The 27377-nt window shown below is 41.2% G+C and overlaps 2 protein-coding genes across 3 annotated transcripts; one reads left to right on the forward strand and one right to left on the reverse strand.

Annotated features, from left to right (window-relative positions):
* Positions 1-8530: 8530 nt before the first annotated feature.
* DNAJB9 (DnaJ heat shock protein family (Hsp40) member B9) lies at positions 8531-18519 on the reverse strand. 2 transcript variants are annotated; one of them, XM_044979086.1, is made up of 3 exons: positions 18376-18519; positions 12526-12753; positions 8531-10989 (listed from the first exon to the last, which is right to left on the reverse strand). In XM_044979086.1, exons 2-3 carry the CDS (start codon positions 12740-12742, stop codon positions 10553-10555), a joined length of 654 nt encoding a protein of 217 aa, XP_044835021.1. In that variant the 5' UTR covers positions 12743-12753; positions 18376-18519; the 3' UTR covers positions 8531-10552. The 2 variants fall into 2 exon arrangements, with proteins under 2 accessions (XP_044835021.1, XP_044835029.1); XM_044979094.1 differs by lacking the exon at positions 18376-18519 and adding an exon at positions 16265-16285.
* Positions 18520-18546: 27 nt separating this feature from the next.
* Positions 18547-26338, forward strand: THAP5 (THAP domain containing 5). The gene is made up of 3 exons (XM_044979077.1): positions 18547-18795; positions 20593-20782; positions 24934-26338. Exons 1-3 carry the CDS (start codon positions 18713-18715, stop codon positions 25888-25890), a joined length of 1230 nt encoding a protein of 409 aa, XP_044835012.1. The 5' UTR covers positions 18547-18712; the 3' UTR covers positions 25891-26338.
* The last annotated feature ends 1039 nt before the right edge of the window (positions 26339-27377 follow it).

A 27377-nucleotide genomic window follows, 5' to 3' on the forward strand; every position in this document is an offset into this window, starting at 1 on the left:
CAAAGTTTGGGTTCCCAACTTGAGACACCTAAAAGAGGCCAAATTTTCAGGGGGCAGGTGCAATGTACATTCTGAAAATCAGACTATTTCTCGGTGTCTCAAGTTGAGCACACTAACACTGAGGCCCTTAAAAATCACCAGTGACATTTGTAAATTTTTGTCCAGGTCTCCTAGCTCCCAACCTCTTCTTCAGTCCACTACACCACTGCTGCCCAACTATTCAAGCAAAGCCATACATTCCACTGGCTTTTTATCACTGTTTCTAAAGTGCAACTTCCACTTTGAATTTCCCAGCTTTCAGAATTCTTTATTTGTTCTACTTTAAGGTCCTCCTTAAATTTCACTCATTTATAACCTTAACTTCAGAGTAAAGATTGTCTGGCAATTTATTTTTAGATTATTGGTCTTCCAATCATCTTGGTAAGAGATCAGCATTGAAAGAAAGAAAATATCTGTAAAAGGGGAAGATAAATTGGAATACATTAAAAAGTGTAGAAAGGGTATTAATTTATTCCATCTCTGTGTTTTTTGAAAAATTATTTTTAGGATCAAAACAAATTATTTAAGTGGTAAGAAAAAATACATGTTATAAATGAAGAAAATGCAAAGACTGAAATGTTATCTTCTCAGCTGTGCCTAAGCTTTAAAGCACATTATTTTAACACAGATTTCAGTTATATCCAAACACACACTTGAGTGCATCAGACATGGAGCTACAGCCCTGACTTAGAACTTTGAATCAGACATACCTCCGTAGTGACTGACAGTCACTTTATCTCACAGCTGTTCAATGGCCTATGCAAAATGAGTTGGACTCAGTCCAGTCCCTAGAAGACAGGTGCCCACATTGCAGAAGTCCCCAGCACAGTTGGCATGAATTGGCACCCTTTGTGGCAGTGTGACTAGAGAAGTCAAAGCCTGACCATGACTAGAGACAGCTGACCCTCTGAACACACTGTTTTTTCAAGACCAGATATGAGGCAACTGCGCCAGTAATTCCCCACTGGGGTCCAGCAAGGGCATCCACCCTAGGCTTCCAGCTCCAAGCTGTCACCTCTCTTGGATGGAGACCCTCGGGTCATTCTCTCCTGACTGGGGAAACTTTAAAGCTGCACAGTTCCCTGTCTGTACTGTGATATTCCCCGCCAGTCAGCCTCCCCAAACAGGCCAGCCTCTGAACTTCACTTTCTCTCCAAAGGCTATGAGCAATGTACCTGCCCACAGTCATATGTTACCACACAGCTCTTTTTAAGCAAGCACATTACAGAGAAAACACATTAAAATCAATAAAAGACCTTACAGTCATGCTAAAACCCCAACTCCAACCTTGGTCTCTGGTAGTTGTGAGTCCTTCAAAGCCCATAATTTGTTTTTCTCCATGGTTGGACGTTCTTAACTGTCTCCGATTCAGAACCAGAACATAAGCTGGGCAGCTCAGCTGTGTCTTTACAACAGCTCAGGCCTTTACCTGTTCCAGGAGACTGGTAGATCAATCAACCCTTTCCTCAGGGCATAGATTAAAAAAGCTGGGTTTTTTGCATACTTGGAGGTGGGGAATTTAAATTAACCTCTCCCTAGGGATTCCCCAGGAAATTCACCTACAAAAGTCTATTCTTTTCTGGCACATTTTCAATATAGCCCTTTGAATGCCCATATCTCACATCGGTCACATCTCCCCCCAGAGAGGTTACATAGAATCATGGCCCACACAGATATATAAACCATTCATTTAATACAATGGACCCAAAGGATACTTAAACTTAACTTAGTAAGGTCTCCCAAGAAGCATGTCAGAACTTTGCCATATCTGTCATATCTCCCCCTTAACGAAATGGGTGTAACTAGGGTGCTTGACTGGCATCCTAGAGAAACTAACAGGTTTATTCCCAAGATGGCATTTAAGTTATTACCACTCTTCATAATTTCATATTTCAGCTACGCATCTAATAAACATTCTGCTAGCAACCCAACATACATCCTTCAAAAATCCATAGAGTTATTAAACATCTCATCCTGTACAGAAGCTGATTAAGGTTTCCAGGGGCCCTGGGCCAGAGGAAGTGGGGAGCCCCTCCCTACCCCTTCCACCTGCAGTTCCTCCCGCTTTGCACCCCTTCCACCTGCAGCCCCTGCCCACAGCCCCACCCCCTTCCCGGCAACCCCACCCCAGTTCCACCCAGGATTCCCCCCTTCCACCCGCCCCACAACCCATTTGCTTCTTTCTGCCCCAACTCCTGCAGCCCCAAGACCGGAGAAGCTCTGTCCCTACGCCAAGGCCCTGGGGCCGTAGCAGAGAATGAGAGCTCCTCTAGTCCCAGGGCTGCAGGGGGGGTCCAGGTGCTAGGGCTTCCCCTGCCACCTCCCGGCCCTTCTGCAGGGGACCAGGGTTGGTGTGCTCAGGTTTCTCCCACCCCACCCACCTGGCTCTTCTGCCAGAGAGCAGGGTTGGGCACATGGACCTCCCCTGACACCCCACAGCTTTTGCTGGAAGAGGGTTGGGGCACTGGGGGCTTCCTCTGCTAGGGAGAGGGTTGGGGTGGCACTGGGAGAGGCTTTCCCCATCCTGTGGCTTCTGCCAGGGATGGGGTTGGAGGGAGCATTTTGGGGGGGGGGGTTGGGGAGCTTCCCCTATCCCCCAGCTTTTGCTGAGGACAGGATCAGGCGCTGAGGGGGAGGGCTTCCAGACACAAAGACAGAGTCGGAGAGGGGCACTGCGGGGGCTACCCCCATCCTGAAGCTTCTGCCAGGGTCAGGATTGGAGGATGTCATGGGCTTCCCCCGCCTCATCCAGAGGGCAGCAGATGACAAGGGGCCCCCCAGTTGGCCAGGGCCCCTGGGCCCGGTGCCTAATCTGCCACTGATGCTGTATAATTTAGAACCTCTCTTTAGAACGTACATGAGCTCTTGCATGTCCCTTAAGGGGTTAGCAGCCCTAATGATGGCTTGCGGTTTCCTACTCCCTCTGGAAGTATTACAAGCAGCAATTCTTTGGACAAAAGGGAGAAAATGAGGCAGGGCTGCTTCCCTGTGAAGCGGCTCTTGACCATGGACTGTTTTTAATAGCAGTGAGGTCAAGCGAAAGAGATTCCTCAAGTTCCATGCATAGGCAAATTCCTTTCTCTGCCCCACCACCTTGCAGGTCAGGCCAGAGAAAGAGTCTAACTCCCCTTGCCCAGAGGTGGTTGTAGGCATATACTGGAAAGAGACCCAGTCTTCTGGGATACTGGCAGGGGAACACATGTCCTCTTCTCCCTGTCAGTTGCCCCATTTGCATTTTGGCTAACAGTCCCTTGCAGGTCTGGAACTAACTGAGGGCATCTGATTCTCCTCTTCTACTTTTAAAGTGATATCATTCATTCCCCCAAAGCAAAGAACTGGAATACCTAACAATACACCTTACCCTAACAACCAGTTACCCTTCCTGGGACTGCTCTCCCTACAGCACAGATTTCTATAAAAAGGCTTTTACACCAGGAACTTTAACCCAGATTTCACAGCCAGGGAGCATTTGATAGGATTTAATGACATGGGGCCTAACTCTAGTCTTAGCAGTCCCAGTATCTCTCCATCAAGAGAATGTCTCCCTATTAACCACCACCTTCCTCTCCCGCTGGCAGAAGGGTGAAGCATGACTTGTGGGCAGTGGTTTGGGGTGTGAGTGGCCCACATGAACACTGTGTGCCATCAGTGGAATGACTGTGTGACTCCCTCCCTCTGGTGATTCAAACACATGGTTAATTCTGTGAGGTTTGGGAGCAGCTTGCTTTTCCAGCACTGCACTGGGGCTTAGTGGGCGGAATGAGCAATCCCAGGCAAAGTGACCTCACTGGCTCCGTACTGAACTTTGCTTTTCCCCAGATGTCCCAGGGTTTCTCCAAGGTGACTTGATGCCTCTCAGGGTGGGTCGCTACCTGGGCCTGATCCCTGTTCTCTGATCCCATTCTATCAAACCCAAGTTGACTATCCACATAAGGGTCTGCCAATTTCTGTTACATCCCTAGGATCTTTGTCCGTTAACCACAATTTTAGGTTTCAGTGGCAAAACTTGTAGAATTGTTCTTAACACACTGATGTATAGGCCATGGTAAGCCCCCAATCAGTCCCCCATTTTCTTATGTTTGGGACTCCCACACTGTGGGCTGTGGCCCACCACAGTCCCAGGTGGCAATGGGCAGAGTTGAGGGTGATGGGGGGGGGCATTGCGCCCCCAAACTGTATACATTGTGAGATAAAGTTCCTCCTCTACGTTCGTGGGTCTTGCACTTATTGGCAGATTTGCTCACTCCACAGATTCACCCTGTGGGTCAGGAAACAGCCCAGAGACCTTCCCCTCTGGTAGAAGCCACAGTCCAGGTCAATTCCTCCTGTGTTTGATCAGGAGTTGGGAGGAACCCGGTCCCACCCTCTACTCCGGGTTCCAGCCCAGGGCCCTGTGGACTGCAGCTGTCTAGAGTGCCTCCTGTAACAGCTGCATGACAGCTACAACTCCCTGGGCTACTTCCCCATGGCCTCCTCTCAACACCTTCTTTGTCCTCACCACTGGACCTTTCTCCTGATGTCTGATAACACTTGTACGTCTCAGTCCTCCAGCAGTATGCCTACTCACTCTCAGCTTCTTGCATACCTCTGCTCCCAGTTCCTCATGCACACGTCCTCTCCTCTAGCCTGACTGGAGTGAGCCCTTTTATAGCATCAGAGGGGCCTTAATTAGAGTGAGGTGCTTAACAGCCTCACCTGACTCTTAGCAGGTTAATTGAAGTCAGGTGTTCTCATTAGCCTGGAGCAGCCCCTGCTCTGGTCACTCAGGGAACAGAAAATTGCTTATCCAGTGGCCAGTACATCTCCCTTCAACTACTCTGCTGTTCCCAACTGGCCTGAGTCTATCACAGTTGGCAGAGTGGTGGCTGGTGACACCCCCCCCTCCCAAGCCAGAGGAGCCCAAAGGCGCTGGCAGGTGGCAGAGGGTGAAGTGAAGCCAGCAGGTGGTGGGTCAGGAGTCGGCACCAAAAGGTGGTAGCTCCCAAGGCAGCTAGATGAGGCTAGAGGGTTCAAGGCTGTTCCTGCTCCAAGCCTCCACACTCTACAAGTCACAGCTGTCGGGCCCCCTGGAGTATCAGCCCCATCCCCCTACCCCCAGAGATAGGGGTTTGGTGGGGGGTGATTGGGACCATCAAGGTTAAGGCACAGGCCCAGTCCAAGCAACTGCCTCTGCCCCGCATTGGTGGTCCCCAAGCCCTCCGTTTGATCCCAGACAAGGGGTGCCTGTGAGGCACACCAAGGTGCTGGGTGAGTGAACAGGGCAGAGCTGCCAGGTGACCAGCTCAAGGCACTCAGCAGGCTGCTGAAGTGGAGGGTGGCAGCAGGAGCTGGCTGTGGCACATGCCTGGCCCCTTCACCCTCTTGCTGGCTCTGGTCCCCACTGACGTGATGGGCCGCACACTCCTCATGGGATCCTTCTCCCTGATGGATGTGTGTTAATAGTGGGGTGCAGTGCCTATTGCAGCTGCACAGGAAGGCCTTGGAACCCCACTTACATACCACCGCATTTGAGTTGAAGCCACAGTATAGGTCTTAGTCCCTTTTTTCTGAACTCCCTGCTTCTCCTATATACTTCAGGGGTCAGTTGTAAACAAGCTTTGCTGAAAAAGTTTAATCACCCTTAATCTTAGAGTCCTCTTTGTCTATAAATGTGAAAATGTATAGTAGAGCTAGGAACTATACCATGTCACCCTGCCCTTCTTTGCTCAATTCACACCCCAATTCAAAAGCGTTTAGAAAACACATCCATGTCAAGGAAATAATTTGGATTCTCTGCCACCCAGTGGGACAGGTACAGTGCATCTGACTTCACCTGCCAGATTAGGGTTTTACTGACTGTCTCTCTCCAGTGGGAGTTGCAGATGCTCTTCATCTCTTAGAATCAGGCCCAGAATTCATACAATCACAAGCAGAACAAGGCCCAGATCCTCTGCCACTGTAAATCAGCATGATTGCATTGACAGCTATTTTACACAAGCCAAAGATCTTCATATAAGATTTCCAGCACAGACACACATGGGAGAGACTATGCAAGTGTAAATGGGTCAGAAAAACTGCCAAGCACACAAGAGAGAAGTGAGGAGCAGCAGAACTTCCAAACTACATTCCCCTAAGCCCAGAGCATCTCAGCCCGGTAATCCACCAACAGCAGGAGACAATGGAGCTAAGAAATAACCTCTTTTCAATGTATGTGCCCTTCCACACTGCATGAGTTTTTACTGGAAATCCATGCACAGTTACAGTTGGTAGAAGTAGCAGTAGCTACCCGTGAGCTTCCAGAGGAGGTAAGTACAGCACAGGCTGCAGACTACAGAGCCAGTGGAAATAGATTCCCCAGGGAACTGCATTTCTAGCAGGAAAGGAGCTATAGGAATATTGTGATGGGGCCAGGAGACATCTTCATTTTCCCTTCCTTCCCTCCCCAAGCAGGGGGACTGGAACAATTTGTATAGTGAGGGTGCTGAGAGCCATTGAACCAAACTGTAAATCATTTCAATACTGGGGGTGCAGGAGCACCCATGCCCCCAACTGAGGAATATGAAAAGGATGGAACCTGGATTCCCTGCAAACTCTTAAAACTGAATGGTTTCTAGTCATGATCCTTTTACTCTAGCAGGAGTACCACACCTATACAAGGGAAGCGTACCAAGGAGGAAATTCTGAAGTGAAAAGATCACTGATTTCCCCCAACCACTATCCCATAGATCTTTTCATAGGACAGGAGTATGTTGCCCAATGTGTTCAATTAAACACACCCATACTATAGAAACCATTTCAATCTGGCTTTTAGCAAGCACTTTCTTTAAAAAATGCATCCATGAAACTAATATGTTCCCATAAATTTAATATAATAGCATCCTAAATAAGTTTACAGTACCTTCATCTCTGTTAGCTATTGTTTCAAAAGTAAACCTGAAATATGAATTTTGGAATAAAGTACTAGCTTTTCACATAAGTTTTAAAGCTCTGCCATTTAAGCTCATCCACAAGTGTTCACTTAACTACATTTTTGTACTTTTTTTTTTCATGCTCACATAACACAAATGAATGGATAGGTTTTTTCCATAAGAGACAGAGACCAAGCATAAAAGCTTCAGCCCAAAACAAGAACTGGAGAAACTTCTGAGTAACTGAAGTCAGGGTTTTGTAAGGTATATCAGGATTTCAGTTACAGAGCATGCCACAAAGCAGATGCTATAATTAAATAGGAAAAGAACATGTAAGAGCTCTGAGTAAGTGATCAGCATGTTTCACAAGCTTCTGTTCTGAAAGGCATTGACCTAACAGCAGCCTTGTTGAGGAAGGAGTATGGGCAGGAGTGCCTGAATTGGTTCAGTAAGAAGTCTGAACAATTTACACATGTAAGTCAAATTTAAAGTCCAAGTGGCCACTTTAATACAAACCATTCCCAAAAATCCATCAGTCCTTCATTTCCAACATTCTACCAGTGCTTCCCCAATCCATTAGTTCTCTTCCCTATCAATTCTCTTCCATCCCCAGTCATTCTATGCCCACTCCACCAATCTGTTAATCCTCTTTTGGGGTTTTTCCTCCCTAAGAACCCAAGTAGGTGAAAGTTATTATTTTGAAAAAGTCCTGTAATTATGGGATGTTTGAAGACTTAGACATGTTTCTTAGGACAAGTAGATATTATTTAGGGAATATGGAACTGAGTAAGCTAAACTAGGCTGTTTTTTTTGAAGTGGTATCCACTTGGCATTAGCAATGTCAGTTGTGTGGTTGACTTTCACAAATTGACTTTTGAGAGCTGAGGAAAGTGGACATGCTCTAGATGTTCTCAGCAGGTTGGAGCATCCTCAGACATTGGAGTCTTAAACCAGGGAAGGGAAAAGGACCTCTCACCTTCAGCTAAAGGAATCCTGAGAAACTGGCAAGAGTTGCTTGCAACTGGCTACTAAACACGGAGGGTGGATTTGTTTTTGTTGTTTTAAGAGGGGTAATGAGCTGCCTGTTTCAAGTGTACCACATGCAATTAATCAGGATAGTTTGGGCTTGTTTTATTCTGAGGTAGGTGGAGAATTTTGGGTAAAGGCCTCTCCTTGGCAAGAGGGCTGGGTCAACAGCCAAAAGGAAGAGCTCAGGCTCTGCTAGAGAGAGGAGGAATTTAGTGGAAGCCTAGTTTTGGTAAGGAACTTCAAGCCCATGAGAAATCAACAGAACCGGAACTCCTTAGGAGTGTGGTTTATAAATTATTAGTCTTTCCACTTAAAAGCAAATAAAATAAAAATAAATAAATCTTGTACACCTTCTTTACTAAGATGCCTCTTACCTGGATGAGTTTTAGCAGTCTACACCATTAATGAGCGTTCGGCAATATACAACCTGAATATATTTTGCTGTCATGCCCTTCTTTTGCCAACATTTAGTGTGTACAATTTTTCTCCAAGGGAAAAGGAGGTTTTTCCCCAAACAGTACTAAGATGTTTGTAATCTTGATGGCGTGGGAAAAAAAGAGTTTACAAGAGTGCACTCAAGTTATAAATATTTGTTTACTTACATACCCATATTGTATGAATGACAGGTGCTATTTTTGCTTAAATTTATCCATAGGATTAATATCCATATGAAGTATGTTATGGAAAAAGTGCAGACATTTACATTAAAGTACACAACAGAATTAAAATTTACTTGCACAAAAAACAAAAGCAAAATTTCTTTCTACCATAAGAATATTGCACATTCTGATAAGGTTTCACAAATTACTGGCTTTTTATAAAGACAGAATATGAGGTATTAGTCAATTTATAAATAAAGTAGACAAAGGATGAAAGAGAAAGCACTTAATATAACACAAAAATCCTTTCTAGACTTCTAGGTGAGTGAAATTTAACAAAAGACGATATTGACAGTCGTGGGAAGTTTAGCACGATGAGTGAGGATGTAGCTGAGAAATATTAAATGAGAGCTGAAGGGCAAAGTCTCTCCCTTATAATAAAATTAGTCTAGGGCTTTTTAAACAGATGAAATCTATTTAGGACACTGCAACTTACAGAAGCCTGCACTCTGTTTGCTCAATCAATGTAAAAAGTAAGTTCACACATAAATTAAGTGAAATGTATATCTAAAAATTAATTAAAGTCACAACTGGCAATTCTCGATTGTGCGTGGCGGCCATCTTACTGAAAAGATGCAGTTTGATACAGTGACTACATGGAAGTCCAGCCAGTCCTATATTTAATATTCAAAGAAAATCTTCAAGGATTGATGTAGAGATCTATTAGGGTGACATTTGAATACTGAAGGTTTTTCTTCCAGTTTATATTGGCTTACAGACTTCATTGATGGCTGTACAGCAAATGCCACCATTACAGCAGACTCAATTGCCAAATGTAACTAAACAAATACCACAAGAAGTCTAACTTTCAATTTTGCTGTTTACTCACTTTGAGGAGAGTTTACCTTTCAAGTTGTGAAGCTGGGCCAATAATTCTTTTAAATGAAGAAATCTGCAATGTGGTTTGCAGATCTATTTACTACAAAAATGTACTTGTTTGACCTACAAGTCACATCAGACACAGGAATTTAATTTTACTTAGTTTAAGTTCACTATAGCAACATGAGGAGAATTTAAAAAGTAAAAATTTCACTACCCCATTTTCCAGGGGGAAATAACTAAGCAGCAAGTTATGTACTGCAATAATACAGGTTCTCATATTTACTTTTTAGATAGATAATGTCCAGGATTCTACAAAGACTTACATGTACATAACTTTACACACAAAAGTAGTCCCACTGGAGTCAGACAACTCACATATGCACAGTAATGCTCATGCTAAAATCTTTACAGGCTTGTGGCCAATGAAAGGACATTTCGAAATACAAACAAACTTCTAAACTCCAGGCAATGGTTCCTTACACTGTTCATTACATGGTTCTAAAGATGTTCTACATTCACATTTAGAACTGATCATGCAAGTTAAAATGGAGATGAGCTAAATTTCCACTGCTGTATTGTGTGTGAATTATACATAGTTCCCACAACGTCGTCTACAGCAGCTGAATACTGCAAGTCTAGTCTATAAGGATAATTTAAATTAAAAAAAAAAAGAGGAAGTTTTAAGTGTAACACTTCACAATAAGTTAGTTTAACTCATGTGGCTATACATGCATCAGTAAGTCAAACATCCTACCAGGGGTATAGACAAAAGTCATGTTAAGTTAAGAATATAAAAAACTCCTCATATGTTAAAAGATTGAAATATATTTCAATTTAGTAACCATTTATCTTGTTTTATGATATGGGATTTATTTCCCCCCCACACACACACACACCCTTTCTAGACAGATAACGGGGCACTCATCTCCCACTTTGCTGCATGTTGTTTCAGATGCAAGAATTAGTTTAATTGAATTTCTTTACTGCAATTACGTTAAATACTTTAATAGTTTATCAGACAGTTCAGAGAAGAGTTTCTGTTCCATACTAGCAACTAAACAAGAAAATCATCAAGGTGAGGAAACGGGAAGAGAAATATGGAAGAAAATGGAAGTGTTATTGTCCAGAACAGTCTGTGTATGTAGTAACCATGTTTCCTCGGCGCTGAGTGACAGTCCTACAATGCTTGCTAGATCCATGGAATCTGCTATCAGTTCGTACTGTGTGCTGGTGTGCACTGTCAAAGCCACTGAAAGAAAACATTTTTTCCATATCTTCAAACACATCATCAAACAGTCCACCTCCAAAGGAGAAATCTTGGAAAGAACGTCTTTGCCTGCTGTGAGCCTCCCGATGACCCCGAAAGTGATTTTCAAAATGCTTCTTTGACCGTGAGTTTTGGTTTTGCCCAAAAAAGTCAAAATCTTTGAACAAGTCATCAAAGTTGAAATTAAATGACTGTTGGAATGGGCTTCCATTATTTCCTTGTCCTCCACCATGGCCAAATTGGTCATATTCTTTTCGTTTATTCTCATCCGATAACGTTTCATATGCTGTAGAAGTATTGAAATGAGAAGTTAGGTCAGAATTTCACGTACAATCAGATTTAAATCTTCCTGTCAAAAATCACATTCACTTTTTTCTCAAGCGGCAAGCACATCAGTGATAAAAAGCACAGATGAAAGTGATACTTTCATTATACCTGTAATGAAGTTAAGCCACAACTTCAATGAACATTCATGTAATTCTAAAATAACCACATAAAAGTGTTCTCATGCATTAAGTCAAGACAAAATGTATCCTGTAATTTTATCCTTAAAGACTATATTCTATTTAAATAAATTAGTATTTTAACCACCAGGCACTAAAGAACAGCAGTTAAATATTTTCTTTCAAATGGTAGTGAAATAATGGGAATGTAAAAAGACTTGGCAAGCCAAGCTCTTTCCCCTTCTTTTAAATTGTTCAACACCTTCCTATCACAGGAACTCTGTCATCCTGTGATGGGTTTCAAATAAACTTTCCATTTGATAATTATCAAAGCAGTGGGAACAAGCTATGTTGCAGTACACATCTCTAAACCAAACTGTGCTTAATGCAGAACAGCAGGGAAACAAGGTTGGTTTACAAACAAAATAGTGGTGCTTCGCATGAACAAGTTAATGATACACGCAATACCCAAATCTAGGTTTATTTAGAATAGGAAATGAAGTTTCGACCTGATCTTTGGCCCAGGACCATAGCTTGTAAAAAATTATGGGTCTGTCAATATTTCTACTTCACAAGAGAACACTGGACTTCAACATGTGTGCCATGCCCAGCTAGGACATTTTCAACCATATTTCTGTTACTCTATCTGTTAATTGCAACACTACACAAAGAAAGTTCTAACTCTGCTGTTAGAAAGAAGTGTGACTTGGGCCATTACAATGCATTGTTTTGTCATGACAACGTTCAATAATATACACAAACAAAGAGAAAGAATCAATAGCACCTATAGAACATGAAAAGAAGAACTACTGATAGCTTCACAGACACCGCTGAGAAGAGGGGAGTTGCAATTACATTTTATGGTATTATATATTCATACTGAAAAGGTTACCTTTATGACACTGATACTTAAAACCCCCTTTCCAGTTATTATTTTGCTCCTTGCCACTCATTTCAATTTTAATAGAATTAGCCACTAGTAAATACGTGATGAAATATCAATTTAAAGGCTAAATGTTAAAGTATTTGTTTCTATCTGAAGTTGTTACAGACAGCAGTCACTGAAATCATGTTAAAATTCAACTGAGGGGAGGGAAAAATCAAAATAGTAATCAGACATATTTTAAGACAAGACACTTCTAGCTACTACTAGAACATTTCTAGTTATGGTAGACAAAGATACTGTCATAGGTGCCTTTGACCAGGAGCACTTTTGTGGCCCTCTTTTAGAACTGATTATGACACACAACTTGCTATATCTAAACTGGTGTAATTTTTAACCCAGTAGAAAAGTTAACGGAGTATAGACAGACATTTTCAAGCTCACAGATTTACACAATTCATAGCCCTCATTAATCCTATTACATAATTTATATTACCTTCTGCAATTTCTCTGAATTTTGCTTCTGCACCAGGACTTTTGTTTTTGTCTGGGTGGTACTTCATGGCCAGTTTGTGAAATGCCTTCTTGATCTGGCGGTCAGATGCATTTTTTGGAACTCCTAAAACGTCATAGTAGCTTTCTCTAGCCAATATTAATTCAGTTATCATTAAAATGCAGAGAGCAAATGTGAAGACAGACTGTGTGGTAGCCATTTCTGAAGCGCCTAGAAAAGACAGAAAAATACTTGAATATGAATGGTCACAATTTTTTGCTCTGAAGTTAGGCAGTAACTTAAGACAATTCAATTGCATCCATGCTAATTAAAACAGGTAAGTCTATAATGTTTAAAAGTAGGAACCATGCAAAAATTAGAGATGGAACCATGTTTAATTTCACTTTTGCTGGAGAATCTCCCTTCTGCAGAATTTTCAGTACGCAGTATGATGGGTTTGGGGATCTGAATTATCTCCACACCTCACTGTCACCTGCAACAGAGATGCCCATAGTTTCTTCTTTTGTTCACATTTACACTTGCCTTATCTACCTCCGATAGTCCTGGTGCCAACATTTGGGCTTCACTAACTAGCCATTTTCATTACAAGGCCCAACTATGGTATTTTGTCAATCAGCTACGCATACTGTTTTTAGGAATACTTGTCTGTCACCAGATAGCGAGCAGCAGCATTCGAAAGAAAGTGAAAAGAGCTGTGCCGTGCTAGAGCCACCCAAAGAGGTTGAGAAGGAACCGGCAAGAACCATTGCCTCTACTGAGCAGAAGCCTAAGCAAGTCATTCTCTTCACACACACTGGGCTGCTACAGGGCCTAGTGCTGGCCTCCAAGAAAGAATCTGAATTCCAACCCCCACTCCTAATTTCAAAGGGCCAGCTGAATGGCCTAAGAGGTTACTGTGGTGGAGCAAGAGATCACTAGCCACAGACTCCCATTACAAAATGCAGGTTTCTCCTTTCCAGGTGAACAAAAACATGAGATGGACTTGGTATTAATTCAATTTTAACTGCAGTTTTGATAACTAAAAGGTCGACAATAGTCTTGATACAGAGGACTTATAATCAGTATCATTGGGAGTTAGATGTGTAAGCCATCCATATACCAATAGTGAACTGAGCGCTTGCAATTCACTCTGGGTTGAAGCTTTCCTTAAGACCTAAGACAGCTTTAGAACACAAGATCAAAGTGCACTGGGGAACTTGCAGTGTGTGGTATTTGTGAATATTAAAATAGCTGATTTATCAGGTAGTCGAGAATTGTACAATTTATCAGAGATACTGATAAAAAGTTTGGAGCTAAAAAACAAGCTAATGCCAGGTTAAGGAAATGTTGACCAGTAAATCTGTACACAACACACATCATCAGTAATTTAAACAGAAAAGCTTGATGTTAACAGACACTACCAATTACAAAAGAGGCACATGCTATATTCAGTTAGTCAGCATAATAGGAATCCTTTCGAGAAGAAGCCTAGCTATATAGTACTTGGAAGCTTCTCCTTATTCCAAGGGACATTCAAGATATGTAGTGGGGACGTCGACTTCCCAAAGATAGAGTTGGACTTCAGCCAGCCAGCAGAATGCCAGGGGACTGCACTAAGCATACTCAGAAAATAATATATCATCTCAGTGCAGAATTAGGTGAGTGAGTGGACACACTAGTTCCCTTGGGAATCACTGACTGTAACTCAGACAGGGAAAATGTTGAATCTGAGCATGGGTCCAATACATTTCTTGCCTTGATGACAGCTCCATTCTACTTCCCCTGAATAAGTCAGAATTCTGTCTGTATGGCTTTGACGGCGGCCATCAATTTTGGATGATAGGGGCCCTAAAACATTTGCTATAAACAAATTCTGTTTTGTGGAGTTCCTTGATTACGAGAGATTTTAAGAAGCACATATATCCATAAAAAGAATTCATGGCTAAAGATCAAACCCAATATTTAGCTGTAATAAGACAAGACTTTACACATAGCTTTATTTGTAGGCCCATTTGTATTTAAATAAATAGAGGGTTTCCTTTTGGTTTTGAACTTAAAATCAGGCCTAAACAGCCTATTAAAATAGTTTATCTTTTCAGTGACTACTAATACTGAAAGTATATTCAATACTATTTGTATGCTCTGACATCCTACCACCCAACCCTTTGGAGACTACAGATATATATATCTAATGCCCTCCTAAACATTTGCATGGCTAGTAGCATGCCAAGTGTCTCTGTTCTAAGGGCTAGGCTCAAAACGGGACTGTATTTTGATCAGTGTATTTAGATGCCAAGTGTACAGTTCATTCTGGCATCTCTCTTGCTCAATACTAAATATATTAGTACAAGTACAGGAAGCTTTCTAGTCCCTCTTCTTTTTACATCTATTCTCTTCCCTTGTTCATTAATCTCAAACTTTACCACTTTGACACTGAATACCATTAATTTGTACATGTTTTTCCACACTTTTAGTGTTTCTTGCCTGTTCACCCTTCACAGGTATGGACCTGTGGCTTTTCATCTCAATCCCATAGAGTCAGGCATGCTTTTCTTGAGCACGACAAGCATCCACCTCAGTTAACCCCAATTTGTCACTAAAATCCATAATCTTGACTTCATCTTGAACCTCAAACTCCATATCCTGTCTATACATATTTTCCTATTACCACTGCCACTACATTGCTCAGCTAAACCCTTTTATTCCACTTATGCTGAAACATTTGCCCAGTCATCTCTTAACACCTTGATCAGTAAAATGCCTTCTTCCACAGACTTCCAAAAATCAGCTTTCCCTAAGCCAGCAAGTAAACAACACTGCTGCACTTCTCACACAAGTAGCCAGAAACAGAAGCGCATCTGGCCCATCTCTAAACACCTCCATGGGCTTCCTCTTCATTCTAGTATCCTTTTCAAAACTGCCCTCCTTATTTACAAGATTGCCCACAGACTCTATGCACCCCTGTTCATTCTAGCATCTGACTCCTCTATCCACTCCCACTACTGAAGGGCAGCCAGGCCAGAAATCACTCCTGCAGCTCCCCAAAAACTGCTACAAACTACCTGTCTCTTTCTCTGCTCCTGCCTTCAAATCTTTTCACTCCACCTAAGCTTCTCAACTTCTATTACTTGTATACTGGCATTATTACCAAATTAAAATAATTGAAATTATTTTAAACTACTCTTTCCTGCAAAAACAGTTTTACACTACATACTGTCTATTGTCTTGTATAGAATTTGTAAAGCACTTTAATTTTTATATGAAAAATACAATACTGAAGTTGTACCATATTTTAAAAGAAATCCCAATTCAGAATAAACTGGCTGTTCTTCAGAATGTTTTAGACAAAGTTCTTGAAAACACTATTTCTAACACAATACAAACCTTATGCAACGATCAGCTTGTTTCAACATCCCCATGCTATTCAGACTTTACTTAGTTTATTTACACAAAAGCATGTTGAAAATAGCTAATATTTAAAAGTATTTTAATTGACAATAGGCTATCGCAAAAGACTAGCATGTCCTGTATATCTGGTTAGCTCTAACTATTAATAGCTGACAGTATATTTTCTTTACTACAATATGAATTTACTAACATGGCATTATGTAAAATAGATGCATTTTTTTCTTGGCAGCACCAAAAGCTTTATTTAAATCCAATTTATTAAGCTGTTATCTGTTAGTATCAGTACCTTTACTATAACAACCATTTAAAAAAAGTCACTGTTTATTCTGCTTACCTTTCTTTTCTTTCAGTTTAGAAACTGAAAGAAAACAGATAAGTCTCACTTTCTCTCCTTCATGTACTAGTTATCAAAATGTTGCCATATCTGGCTGAAAACTTTACATGGGAGTGTTCAGAGCTTTAAAAAAAAAAAAAAAGGACATACTTAAAGCAGTTTAAAGTGTGTTACCTTTAACATTTTTTTCTTTATTAAAAAATCCTTATTAGGCTTTAGCTATTAGATACAATCCCTTAAAAAGAGTTTTGTGATTTTGAATGAGAATTAGTGGGAGAACCTGATCTCAGCATTTTAGTTTGGCCCATTTGTCAATAAACCACTAGAGAATTTAAGGTCACAAAATAAGAAGTATTTAAATCTTTGTTGGATAATTAGCTGAATGATAAGGATTTCAGCAGTATCATTATTCTGGTTATAAATTTTAAATGCAACATTTTATTTTCTTTAGAATTAATATTACAGGCCAGCAAGGGAATATTCAGTGCCAATTTTCAATCCATAATTAAACTGATTAAATAATTAAATGAACAAGCTACTTCTTCCTTAGTGGCAAATACATAATCCTGAAAGCCTGTTTCTATCATCTTACTGTGAGCATGTTTATGCATTTCAAGATAACTGAATATGACAGTAGTAGGAGCTTTGTAACAAATAGAATCATAGACACATAAGGCTAGAAGAAACCTCAAGAAGTCATCAACCCCAAATCCCTGCACTGAAGCAGGACCAAGTAAACGTAGACCACCCCTGACTGTTTTTTATCAAACCTGTTCTTAAAAACCTCCAATGATGGGGATTCCACAACCTCCTTTGGAAAGCTAGTCCAGATCTTATCTACCTTTATAGTGAGAAAGATTTTCCTAATATCTAGCCTAAATCTCCTTTGCTGGAGATTGAGCCTATTACTTCTTGCCCTACCTTCAGGGGACAGGAGAACAATTAGTTACCATCTCTTTTTGTTTGTAAAGCCCTATTTACATATACAGAAGTCCATGAATAATAGTACCAATTACATACAATTTTTAATGCACCAAGTGGAACAGCTTGACTTTGACACAGCTCTTACAAACACCACTGAACTATTAATACAAGACTAGAGAAGTTAAGAACAAAGCTCAATTACAAGGGCATAAAAGGTATTTTATATAACTCTATCAAGACACTAAGACCTATGTTGTAGAATGTGAAAATGTAACCAGTGCTTGAGAATGAGATCTTTCCTTCTCTTTACCTGCCACTCTTTTGAAAACCGAAACAGAAAGGGAAGGAATCTAGCAGGTTTAACCCAACACAAAGCCATCCTATTTTATGACTTAAATTAAATGTAACTGCAATTTAGTGGACATAGAGCTAGTACAAAGTCCTTACAAATGGCAAAGGCTCTCACTCAACTGTGGTCACCACAGCAAGTTTAAATATAGCAGTCTTGTATCATCATTTCTCTCCCGCAAGCATCAGTTCACTTTGCTGGGGAGTAAGCTAGAATCCTCAGCCATGCTACTAAGCACTTCTAAAGACCACTGCAGTTTGTATGTGGTCAACTAATTGCTGCCCCCCCCCATAACTTTAATGAAAATAAAATTATGGGGTTTACTATTATTCTGGAGAGTTCATCATGGAGAGAAGTGATTGAAGTCTGGGAGGGGAGGAGATTACCTCTTCCCCCAGCGCACCTTTCTCACAGCCAAATTAAACCTCATTATTCTGATTAGACACGATCGTGTCAAAAAAAAGAAAAAGAAAAAAAAGTTGTCAATAAACCCAGTGTCCCAATGCCAAGGCAGCAGTGCAGCACCACACCAATACAGACGCCCCCCCCCCCCCGCCGCCCCAGAGGAGAGCTCAGCACTTCACACACCCGCCTTCCGGGGGAGAGAATAAAAAAGACCCGAGAACCTGAGATACATCGAAGTGACCAACAAAAACATCCCCCCCCAAAGAGCAGAGAAATCCCGCCAAACCCAGGCCCCCCCGATACACCCCCAGGCGCCCCTCCCCCAAGGAACCCCCTCCCCATACCGCCCCTCCACCCCCCATCGCTGCACCCCTACACTCGCCCCTCCCCCAACACAAAAGCCGGGGCCCTGCGGCCTCCCCACTACACCGACCTGCTGCTCCGCGCGCTCTTCGCCCCCCTGGTCTGGGCGGACGAACACGGCGGCCGTAACTCTAGAGCGAATCCTACACGAAACGCTACACTATTGGCTGCCCTATCTCACGTGACAACACCGCTTTAGCGCACGTGGAAGGCTGTTATTAACCCGGCGGAGTTACGTCACTTCCGGTTGCTGTGCGCGTGGGTGGGGGGGGTCGGAGGCCTGGGGAAGCGGAAGTGGGGCTGCGGTCGCGGCGAGCGCCCAGTGGCTGCCGGTGTCTCGGCGATCCCCGCGCCCCGCAGCTTGTGTCTATGGTTCCTGCCCCGGGCTGGGTCCTCCAGCGCCCGCTATGCCGCGATACTGCGCCGCGTCCTGCTGCAAGAACCGGGGAGGCCAGAGCGCCAGGGACCAGCGCAAGCTGAGCTTCTACCCGTGAGCGCCGCCGGGGCGGGCGGCCGGGCTGGGGCGGCGGGAGGGGACGCATCGCCGGAGCCCAGGGCCCCCCCATCCTGAGGCGGCAGCGCCAGGGCGCGATCGCACCCCGTGGGGTCGGGCCCGTCGCCCTGGGAGCGGGGCCTCCCCCTTGCCCGCTCCTCGCCCTCCCTCGGGCCCAGGCCGCTGCGCGCTTTCGCTGCGGGTCTCTAGCGGGGGCGCAGGACCCGTGCTGTCCATGGGCTCTAGGCCCTGTGCTCACCACCCTGTACCCCTCCGGGGGGACCTGCCGGGCCGGGGGCGCTGCTCTGGGAGCTGCAGTCCGCACCTCCCCGCTCCAGGCCCCCAGCTCCCCTTCCTCAGCCCCGCTCTGCTCTGCTCATTGCACGGGCCAGCTGCGCCTGTGGACAGCGGCTCGGCCTGGTCAGTGTGTAGCTAGGAACGGAAATAAACATTAAAGCGTTATTAAAAGCAGCTGGGGAGTAGAAGGGGGTTCGGGGAGTGGGTCTGTGTCAGAGTAAGCCCAAGGCGGCTGGGGATCTGGTTGCCCATTGGGATTAAGTCATGGCGTGGGCTCTGCAAAAAGGCTCTAGGCTAGACAGGCTCATCAGGTGCCAGGAGTATCTGATCACTTTTGCCACTCATCCCAACCCCACTACTGACATCTACAGTACTTTTCACATCCCCAGGACACCTTGTTATCACTGATATCTTAACAGGGAGTCTTAAGGTTGTGGTTTGAGTGTGACAGTGATTTGATGTGTGGCTACATGTCAAAACTAAAGAGATATTTAAGGAGCTGAGAATGCTAACCTTTTTGGTGTCTTGTACTGTCTTTTTGCTCAAAGATGTGAAATGAGATGTTGGGCTGAATGATAATGTTACTGTACATGGAAATGCTTCACTTTTTCTTTAAGTGATTGCACTGGTAACATACTGATTTTGCCTAAAAATGTTGGTCTATAAACTTCCAGATGTGGCATGCAAGAAACTGAATCACTAGACAAGTGTCATGGCTTTGCTTACATTGTTTCTGTTTAGCCCTCCACTACAGTCTATTTCCCCTGGGGTTTGTATGTCACTTTGCATAACAATATTTAAAAAATAAATTTGAAACAAATCTTGCCAATGTTTGTGCTTCCTTTTCCTTTTCACTTAATTTTGATGATAGAAATTACCCCAGTCGGTTTCCTTTTGTTAGCTTTAGTCTTTCACTTTCTAGAGCTCATGTTTCAGGAGAGTGAGACAGAAACACTTTTTTCTTATTTATATTTTATACATTTTTTTAACCTAAACTAATAGAGTGGCTTTTCGAATAAAAAAAACAAAACTCAGGAATGTGCTCAAATAGATTAAGAGAAATATAATGAAAACAAAATTAAAGTAATAGGTGGAATCCAATAATTTGCTAATTGCTTGCTTATTTGTTAAAACAAAATAAGGACCACATCCTCCTACTTTTCTACTGAAGCAAGTATTCCCAGGGACTTCAGTGGAAACCATTTTTTGAGCAAGGGTTCCCGGATCAGCCCCTATTGGATGATTTTGGGGTCGGATGTCACCTTTGACATCAGTGAGAGTTTTACCATTGAGTTCACTGGAGCCAAGATTTCCCTGCTCATGATTATCTAGATGTAAATTTCATGGTTACTGGATTTAGCACTTATATGCCATGATAATAAGCACTGTATAAAAACCTAGGATAGATTCTTGTGTAAGGGAAGACTTAGGAGTGGGATGAAGAGATTTTATTTGAAAAAAGTATAAAACTAATTTTGTGCGAATCTTTTAAACCAGGTTTCCACTTCATGATAAAGAAAGACTTGAGAAATGGTTGCGGAATATGAAGCGTGACACGTGGACTCCCAGTAAGCACCAGCTCCTGTGCAGTGACCATTTTACCCCTGACTCCCTTGATGTGCGATGGGGAATTCGATATTTGAAACATACTGCAATACCAACTATTTTCTCTTTACCTGATAATCAGGTAATGTGTCATTTTATTATTTAATACAGAGCTGTGTTGGCTGGATACTAGTAGAGTATAATTTTCAAAACTACACATACAGAGTAATACTCAGAAAACTTTTCTTTTGAACATCTAATAGTTTCATACTTTTGATTGAGAGACCCAATCTTGGAAGTATTGCTGTTAGGTAATTTCTGTCCAAATACTAATGTTTCTTTTACAGCTACTATTTTGCTTCAAATAGCTAATTTTGTTAGGGCCTTCTTATTAACAGTAAATGTATTCATATGGTATAAAAACATTACCTTTTCTAAATGTTTTTAGTTTCAGCATGTGTATGTCTTCCCTTTCTTGAGAATCCTCTCTCTAATATAAAAATCACTAACGGATCAGGAGTCCAGGCTCAGATTATAAAAATATTGCTATTTTTCATTGCTATGTATTTCATTGGCATATCCCTGCAAAGCAGTTACTGCTTTATAGAGTATAATATGCCACAATGGGTTATCATCAGCTTCTTCATATCTTTTTCTGAACTTAAGTATACTTCATGTATTCTTTCAGAAATATAATACTCAAATCTTGTTTAGTTAAAATTTTCCAATACGAGTTGCTTTCTCAGGTATTCCTTTTACACACAAGTATAAAAAATGGTTACATCTTGTAAATGGTAATGGGCACAGAATCGTTTTACACTTTGTATGAATAACTACTGGGATCTGCTTTTAAACTAGCCAGAGTAAAAATTGTAAGGACTATCGACCTTCTATTATCTCATCCCCATGTTGTGTCATGAAGATATTTCCCATACAACTGGTTAGGTAAAGACCCAGTGCCTCACACATATCATAGTATTGTTTAGTATAAATGTTTTGAAGGAGACTACAGGGTTTTACTGCTTTTCTCTGAAGCATCCAGTAGAGAGAAGTGTCGGAGGCAGGGTACAGAGATGGGTATTTAGTCTCCATCGTGGCTTAATTTATAAAACTGAAATTTGTGTCTATCTAGCTACTTTAACATTGAAAAAGAAAACATTTTAACACAGACTTTTAACATTTAAAATATAATAAATGAATTCCAGAAATAAGTGTACGTTTCCTTGAATTGCAGGTGAACTTAATGTAAACAGGTTTTAACTCTCTAGGACGAAAACTATGAGTTTCTTAAAAATATGGAAAGAAAATTCAGCAGTTCATGACACAGTAGTCGTAATTTTTTGGGATGATCTAAAAATCTTTATGGAATTAAATTATTATTCTCTGTATTACCATAGCTGCTAGAAGCCTTAGTCATGGGCCAGAACCCCATTGTGCTGGACACAGTACAACACAAAACAAAAAGATGGTTCTTGCCTCAAATAATTACTGCTTAAACATTAGTTGTTTGTTTCTAAATGTAGAGGTAGTGATTTGCATTCAGCAGAAGCATAACCTTCCTTTTTTTATATTTGTGTTCATAGTCTAATCACTCTCTTTATAGAGGAGATGTTACATAGATAACTGATCTGTAAAGCTATACGAATACTTTGAGGTGATGCTGCCAAAATTTTAACTACCGGTAGTTTCCCTTCACATTTTCTTCCCAGTCAGAAATACATGAAACATTCCCTGGATAAAACTTTGTTTTGGGAATCCCCAAAACAAGGAGGGGGAAGCATCAGTTTTATATTCTTGTCTTGTCACTGGCAAAGGAAAAAAAAGTTAATATTTCCACCTCTGTCCAAGGCACTCTACCTCTTAATATTGCATGCTTCCCCTCCCCAGCACCTCATGGAGGCTCATTTCACTGACTGTATCTGGCAGCTGTTCCAGATAACAGCAGGATCTATTCATTTTCTCCCTTCCTAGACACTTGCATCACCCTACTTACCGTAGAATCAGAAGGTCAGATCCATAAAGGTGCTTAGGCACCTATGTCCCGACTCCCAGACTTTGTTTGTTTGTTTGTTTTTTTAATAGGCACATCAGGCTGGGGTATAGCGTGCATCTCTCATGAACTCCTAGAGATGCAAGATGATTCTTTAGAACACATCCCAAACTTAATTGACCTTTTACATGAAAAATGTATGTGATTGGGAAAATAATTAAGATCCTATGCAGAAATGGAGCCTAGGTAGTTGCTCATTTCAACACTAGTGATAATTTTACATTGGCTTGTGTTTGTTTCTAAAGCTATCATGGCAAAGGCAAGGGTTAGGAGGTTTTTTAATGAAACCCGAGATTCTCCTTCATAGGGCCCAATGCCTAGCTCTACTAACAGGTTTTGAGCAAACATCCTCTCACTCAGTGTTCTGACTGAAAGGAAGGCCAGTGTGGCACTAGAACTCCTGAGATATGTGTTTAACCTAAGGAAAACATGTATATATGAAGGATATCTCTTCTCCTGTATGGATGCCCGCTGCTCAATCAGTCAAATAGTGATGGGCCTTCATTCCATGCTTTGAAGATTGTGTGTTTTGGGTTTTTATCCCTTAAACCATATCCCTCATTCACATGCTTGAGGTTCTGCAGCTACATATTGAGGCTCAGTCTTATGTCTCTATACAAAACAAAGAGGGGTTCCTCAAAGCTCTACTTGTGAGCGCTCTACCCAGATAGGATTTTGGTGGGGGGGTCCCTCCCTCTCTCTCTTCAGACTAGCAGTGGTTCTGGGAGGACTTTAGGTTAGAATTTTAGGAGAATCTGGGTGTTTTCTCAGTTCTCTGAACAGATGAAGCAGGACCCAGAAATTCAATCAAAGAAGCCCTGTTTCAGCTTGTGGGAGATACCCTGTATTCTTAAATCTCTAGTACTGACTGAGCATTAGGTATCCCCTTTGGAGATGATAGTACTACAGGTAAGGAAACTGCTTTTACTATTTACATAACTTTTTCAATCCTCTAACTTTTGAAGTGTGTTACAAAACTAAATTGCAATGCAATGGAACCCATGTCCTTCTGCTGAACTCCTACTTAATTCTTATCAATGAAGAACATGGAAAACACTGAACAGCTTGATTAGTCAACAGTATGGGCGGTCTGAACTAGGCATATCTTTATGAATGTACTCTTTTTAGAATGCCTTGTCTTTTTTCACCACACCCAATTTTTACATCCTGTCCTCACGTTCTGATTAACACTTGCTTGTCTTGTTTTTATATTTAGTGAGCAAAGTTAAAGTTGCTTACAGGTTTTTTGTTTTGTTTTTATTCTTAGTCTACTGGCCTAACATGACTACAACTTCTACAGCTTGCACTCTTCAAAATCAAACCTATTGAAAAAATATACCACACAACGTTAGTATATTTTTATATTAATGACCAACATATCAAAAAGCTTATTTAGATTCTCATCCTAAACATGGGGGAGATGTGATTTGTGTAGATGGGGAGAAGAGAGTGTAGCCAGGGAAGGACAGGCCTTGATGGTGATGATTAAAACCAGAAGCAGTATCAATGTAAGGTCTTTCCACTTGTTAACTTACCATGAGTCATAAAAGAAGTGTCTCCATCCTTATGAAGCGTTCAAACTTTCAACACCATGCTGGCTTGTATATTTAAAAATCAACCTGTGTGGATGTGCATGCATACCACATATGCATGAATGCACACGTACACCCATGTAACCCACTGCAGTTACTTATGCACTGAAGATCTAGGTTTCTTTTCTACCATTGTACTAAATTTCTGTGAAAGTAAAGTTGCTTGGCGGTTGTCTGAAAGAACCATCAGTCCACTGAATTACATTAGGTGGAAAAAACAGGATTTTCTGCTTTGCTGCATCAGTAATGCAAAAGCAGCATAATCCATCATTAATTTGTATTGAATAACATGTTTGGGCATAGAATAGGAGAAACTAACCAGCTTGTCAGAGAAAGGCAACCTGGTGCTTCTATTGTATGTTTCATCAATTTACACGAAGAATTATAATACAGTTTTTTATAAACCTGAAACTATTTTACACAGAGTTTTAGACTAATACTTGAGAATGTCTCTGGTATACAAAGTTTAAGGAAAACATTCTATTGGAGATAAATATATGGATTGTTGACAAATTACTGGTTTAATCTTTGAGCTATACTTTAAAAAAAATGATTATCAAAAAAAATAGTTACTTAAGAGCACATTACAGAATGAAGAAACTTTTGTGCATTATATGTAGTTATAGTTAAAAGGTGTCATTTCTCCTCCAGGAAAAAGACTCTTCTCAGCACAAGCCACAAGAGATAAAAACAGAGGATGGGGAGGAAATCAGTGTGTGTGTAGAGTCAGATAATGTATCTGCTTCGTTTGAGCCTTGTTCGCCAAAGAAAAGTGTCACAATTGCAGAAAGGCTAGATGAAAAAACTCAAGCAATTTGCTTATCAACCCTGAGCAAACCTCCACAACAGAAAGTGTCGTTTCAGAACACAGAAAACTTGCAAGCAGGCACCATAATTCTTAGTTCATCAGAGCAGCATATTCAGCAAACGCCTGTTTTAATGGCAGAAACTGTCCAGAACATAGAAGCAAGTAATATTCATACATCGGTAGAGAATCTTTTAAGTTGTACAGCCACAGTTTTGCAAGTTACAGACCCTGAATACTTGGATTCATCTTTGAAATTTAAAAATGCGGGTGGACCAATTATTGACCATCTAGCTGAGAATCCTAACTCACATATTGCAGTCTGCTCTGTGGAAGTACAGCCAAGTGAAAATGCAGTTTTCTTCAGTACAATCACACGAACTATCGAACAGTTTAATGGAAATGAAGAATCTGTCATTGCTATCATTGTGCCTGCTGAGTGTTCTAAAGAGCCTTCAATGGTAAGTAGTTCTTTCATGCCTATTAAACAGGAGTTCATAGACATGGAAGAAATAGAAATTCAAAAATCTGCATATATAAACAATTATGGTGAAACTGAAATATTACAAACTGAGCATTCATATTGCAGACAAGACATAGACAGGGATCATCTCTGGCAAAAAATTGCAAAGCTGCATTCCAAGATAACACTCCTTGAAAAACAGGAAAGAAAAACTTTAGGTAGGCTCAAATCCCTGGAAGCTCTTATTGGACAACTAAAACAGGAGAACCTGCTTTCTGAAGAAAAGCTCAAGATTGTAGAAAATTGTTTCACAACATTTGAAGTGACTATGATACAATAAAATCTTTAAAATGAGTGGTCTAACATGGCTTTTTTTTTTCAGTCTTTGATTATCCTTCTCTATAAATGATGCATCCTTTTTCCATGATGCCTTATTAATGATAACACAAAAATGCTATATAACAGGTGTTCTTGAAAAAGTTATGTCATCTGTTCTACCAAAGACCAGTGATAGACTATTGCCCACAAACATGAATCATAAATGAGCAGAATAAAAGGAATGTCTAAAATAAAATATAAAGTTGTGGAATAAAAATGGGAGGAACTTTCTCAGATTCAAGCTTCTCTAGAATATATGAGCCTTACAGTTCAGCACAACAGTACAAACTGAGCGGAGATCACAGCTGGGTGGGGTACATAATAAATAGTGATAGTCAACTTGTCCCAGTTCACTAGCAAATGAGTAAGAACAGTTTAGAGTTACTGCTTCTTAAACTGGGAGGTATGTTATATATTGTGTACTGAGATCATGGTTGCTGTTTATATCCTCATTTAGTATTCATTCTAATAGCTTTTTGTACAGGTTGACCTTAATTAAAATTGCGTTTATACAATAAAAAAAAAAAGTTTGCCCTCTTCTTCAATAAGAACATTATTTCTAGATGAACATTAAGGACAACACAGTACAGCTCCTAATTTTCAGGATACTAAAATACACACAACAATTTGAATAATGGCTTCTGTGCTAGTAAAAGACAAAGGTTTTTTTTAGTTTGGTAAAACAGAAGTTGTTGACTCAAAATACTTTCAACCCTCTATTCAAATACCATTATCAGGCCAGATTCTTCCACAGTTATCATGCTGATTAGTACCTTAGCTGTACCTTGAAGAAAACAAGACTATATTTGCAGAGTGGATAGTAGTGAGTAAGCCACATTCTGCCACCCTTAATGGTCTGCACTACAGAGTTAGGTTTCCGTAAGGCAACTTACGTCTACCTAACTCTGTAAGTGTCTACAATACAGTGTTGCTCCCACTGATATAAGTCACGCCCTACACCAACCTAATAACTCCACCCCCACAGGAAGGTAGGTGGAGGCCACCATGCAGCGAGGCGGGAGGGGGTTCCAGCTGTCAGTGCCCCACACAGTTAAATTGGTGAAAGTGTTTCTGGTGAGGACTCTCACCACCCACAGAAGGGACGTAGTGTGGACATGTGCAGTGGTTATACTTCAACCTAACTTAGGTCAACTTAATTTTGTAGTGTGGACAAGGCCTTACTTTTCAAAGAATAGTGCTACATAAGATTGGGAGTTGGGGGAGATGGAATCCCAATTTATACTAACTGCTATAATTCTGATACATTGCATTTAACTGCTTTGGGTGATAAGAAAAATACTAATTATAGTTGATTACCTATGGAAATACTGAGTAACCTGGTTCACTTAGTGAATAAAATTGTGAGCTACATCATTGAATGATAATGTATCAGTAACAGGTGCTGAAATAAATAGTGCCCTGTCCAACATATATTGCCCTGATGCACAT

The sequence above is a fragment of the Mauremys mutica genome, chromosome 1, assembly GCF_020497125.1.
Source record: "Mauremys mutica isolate MM-2020 ecotype Southern chromosome 1, ASM2049712v1, whole genome shotgun sequence".
Classification (NCBI taxonomy): Eukaryota; Metazoa; Chordata; order Testudines; family Geoemydidae; genus Mauremys; species Mauremys mutica.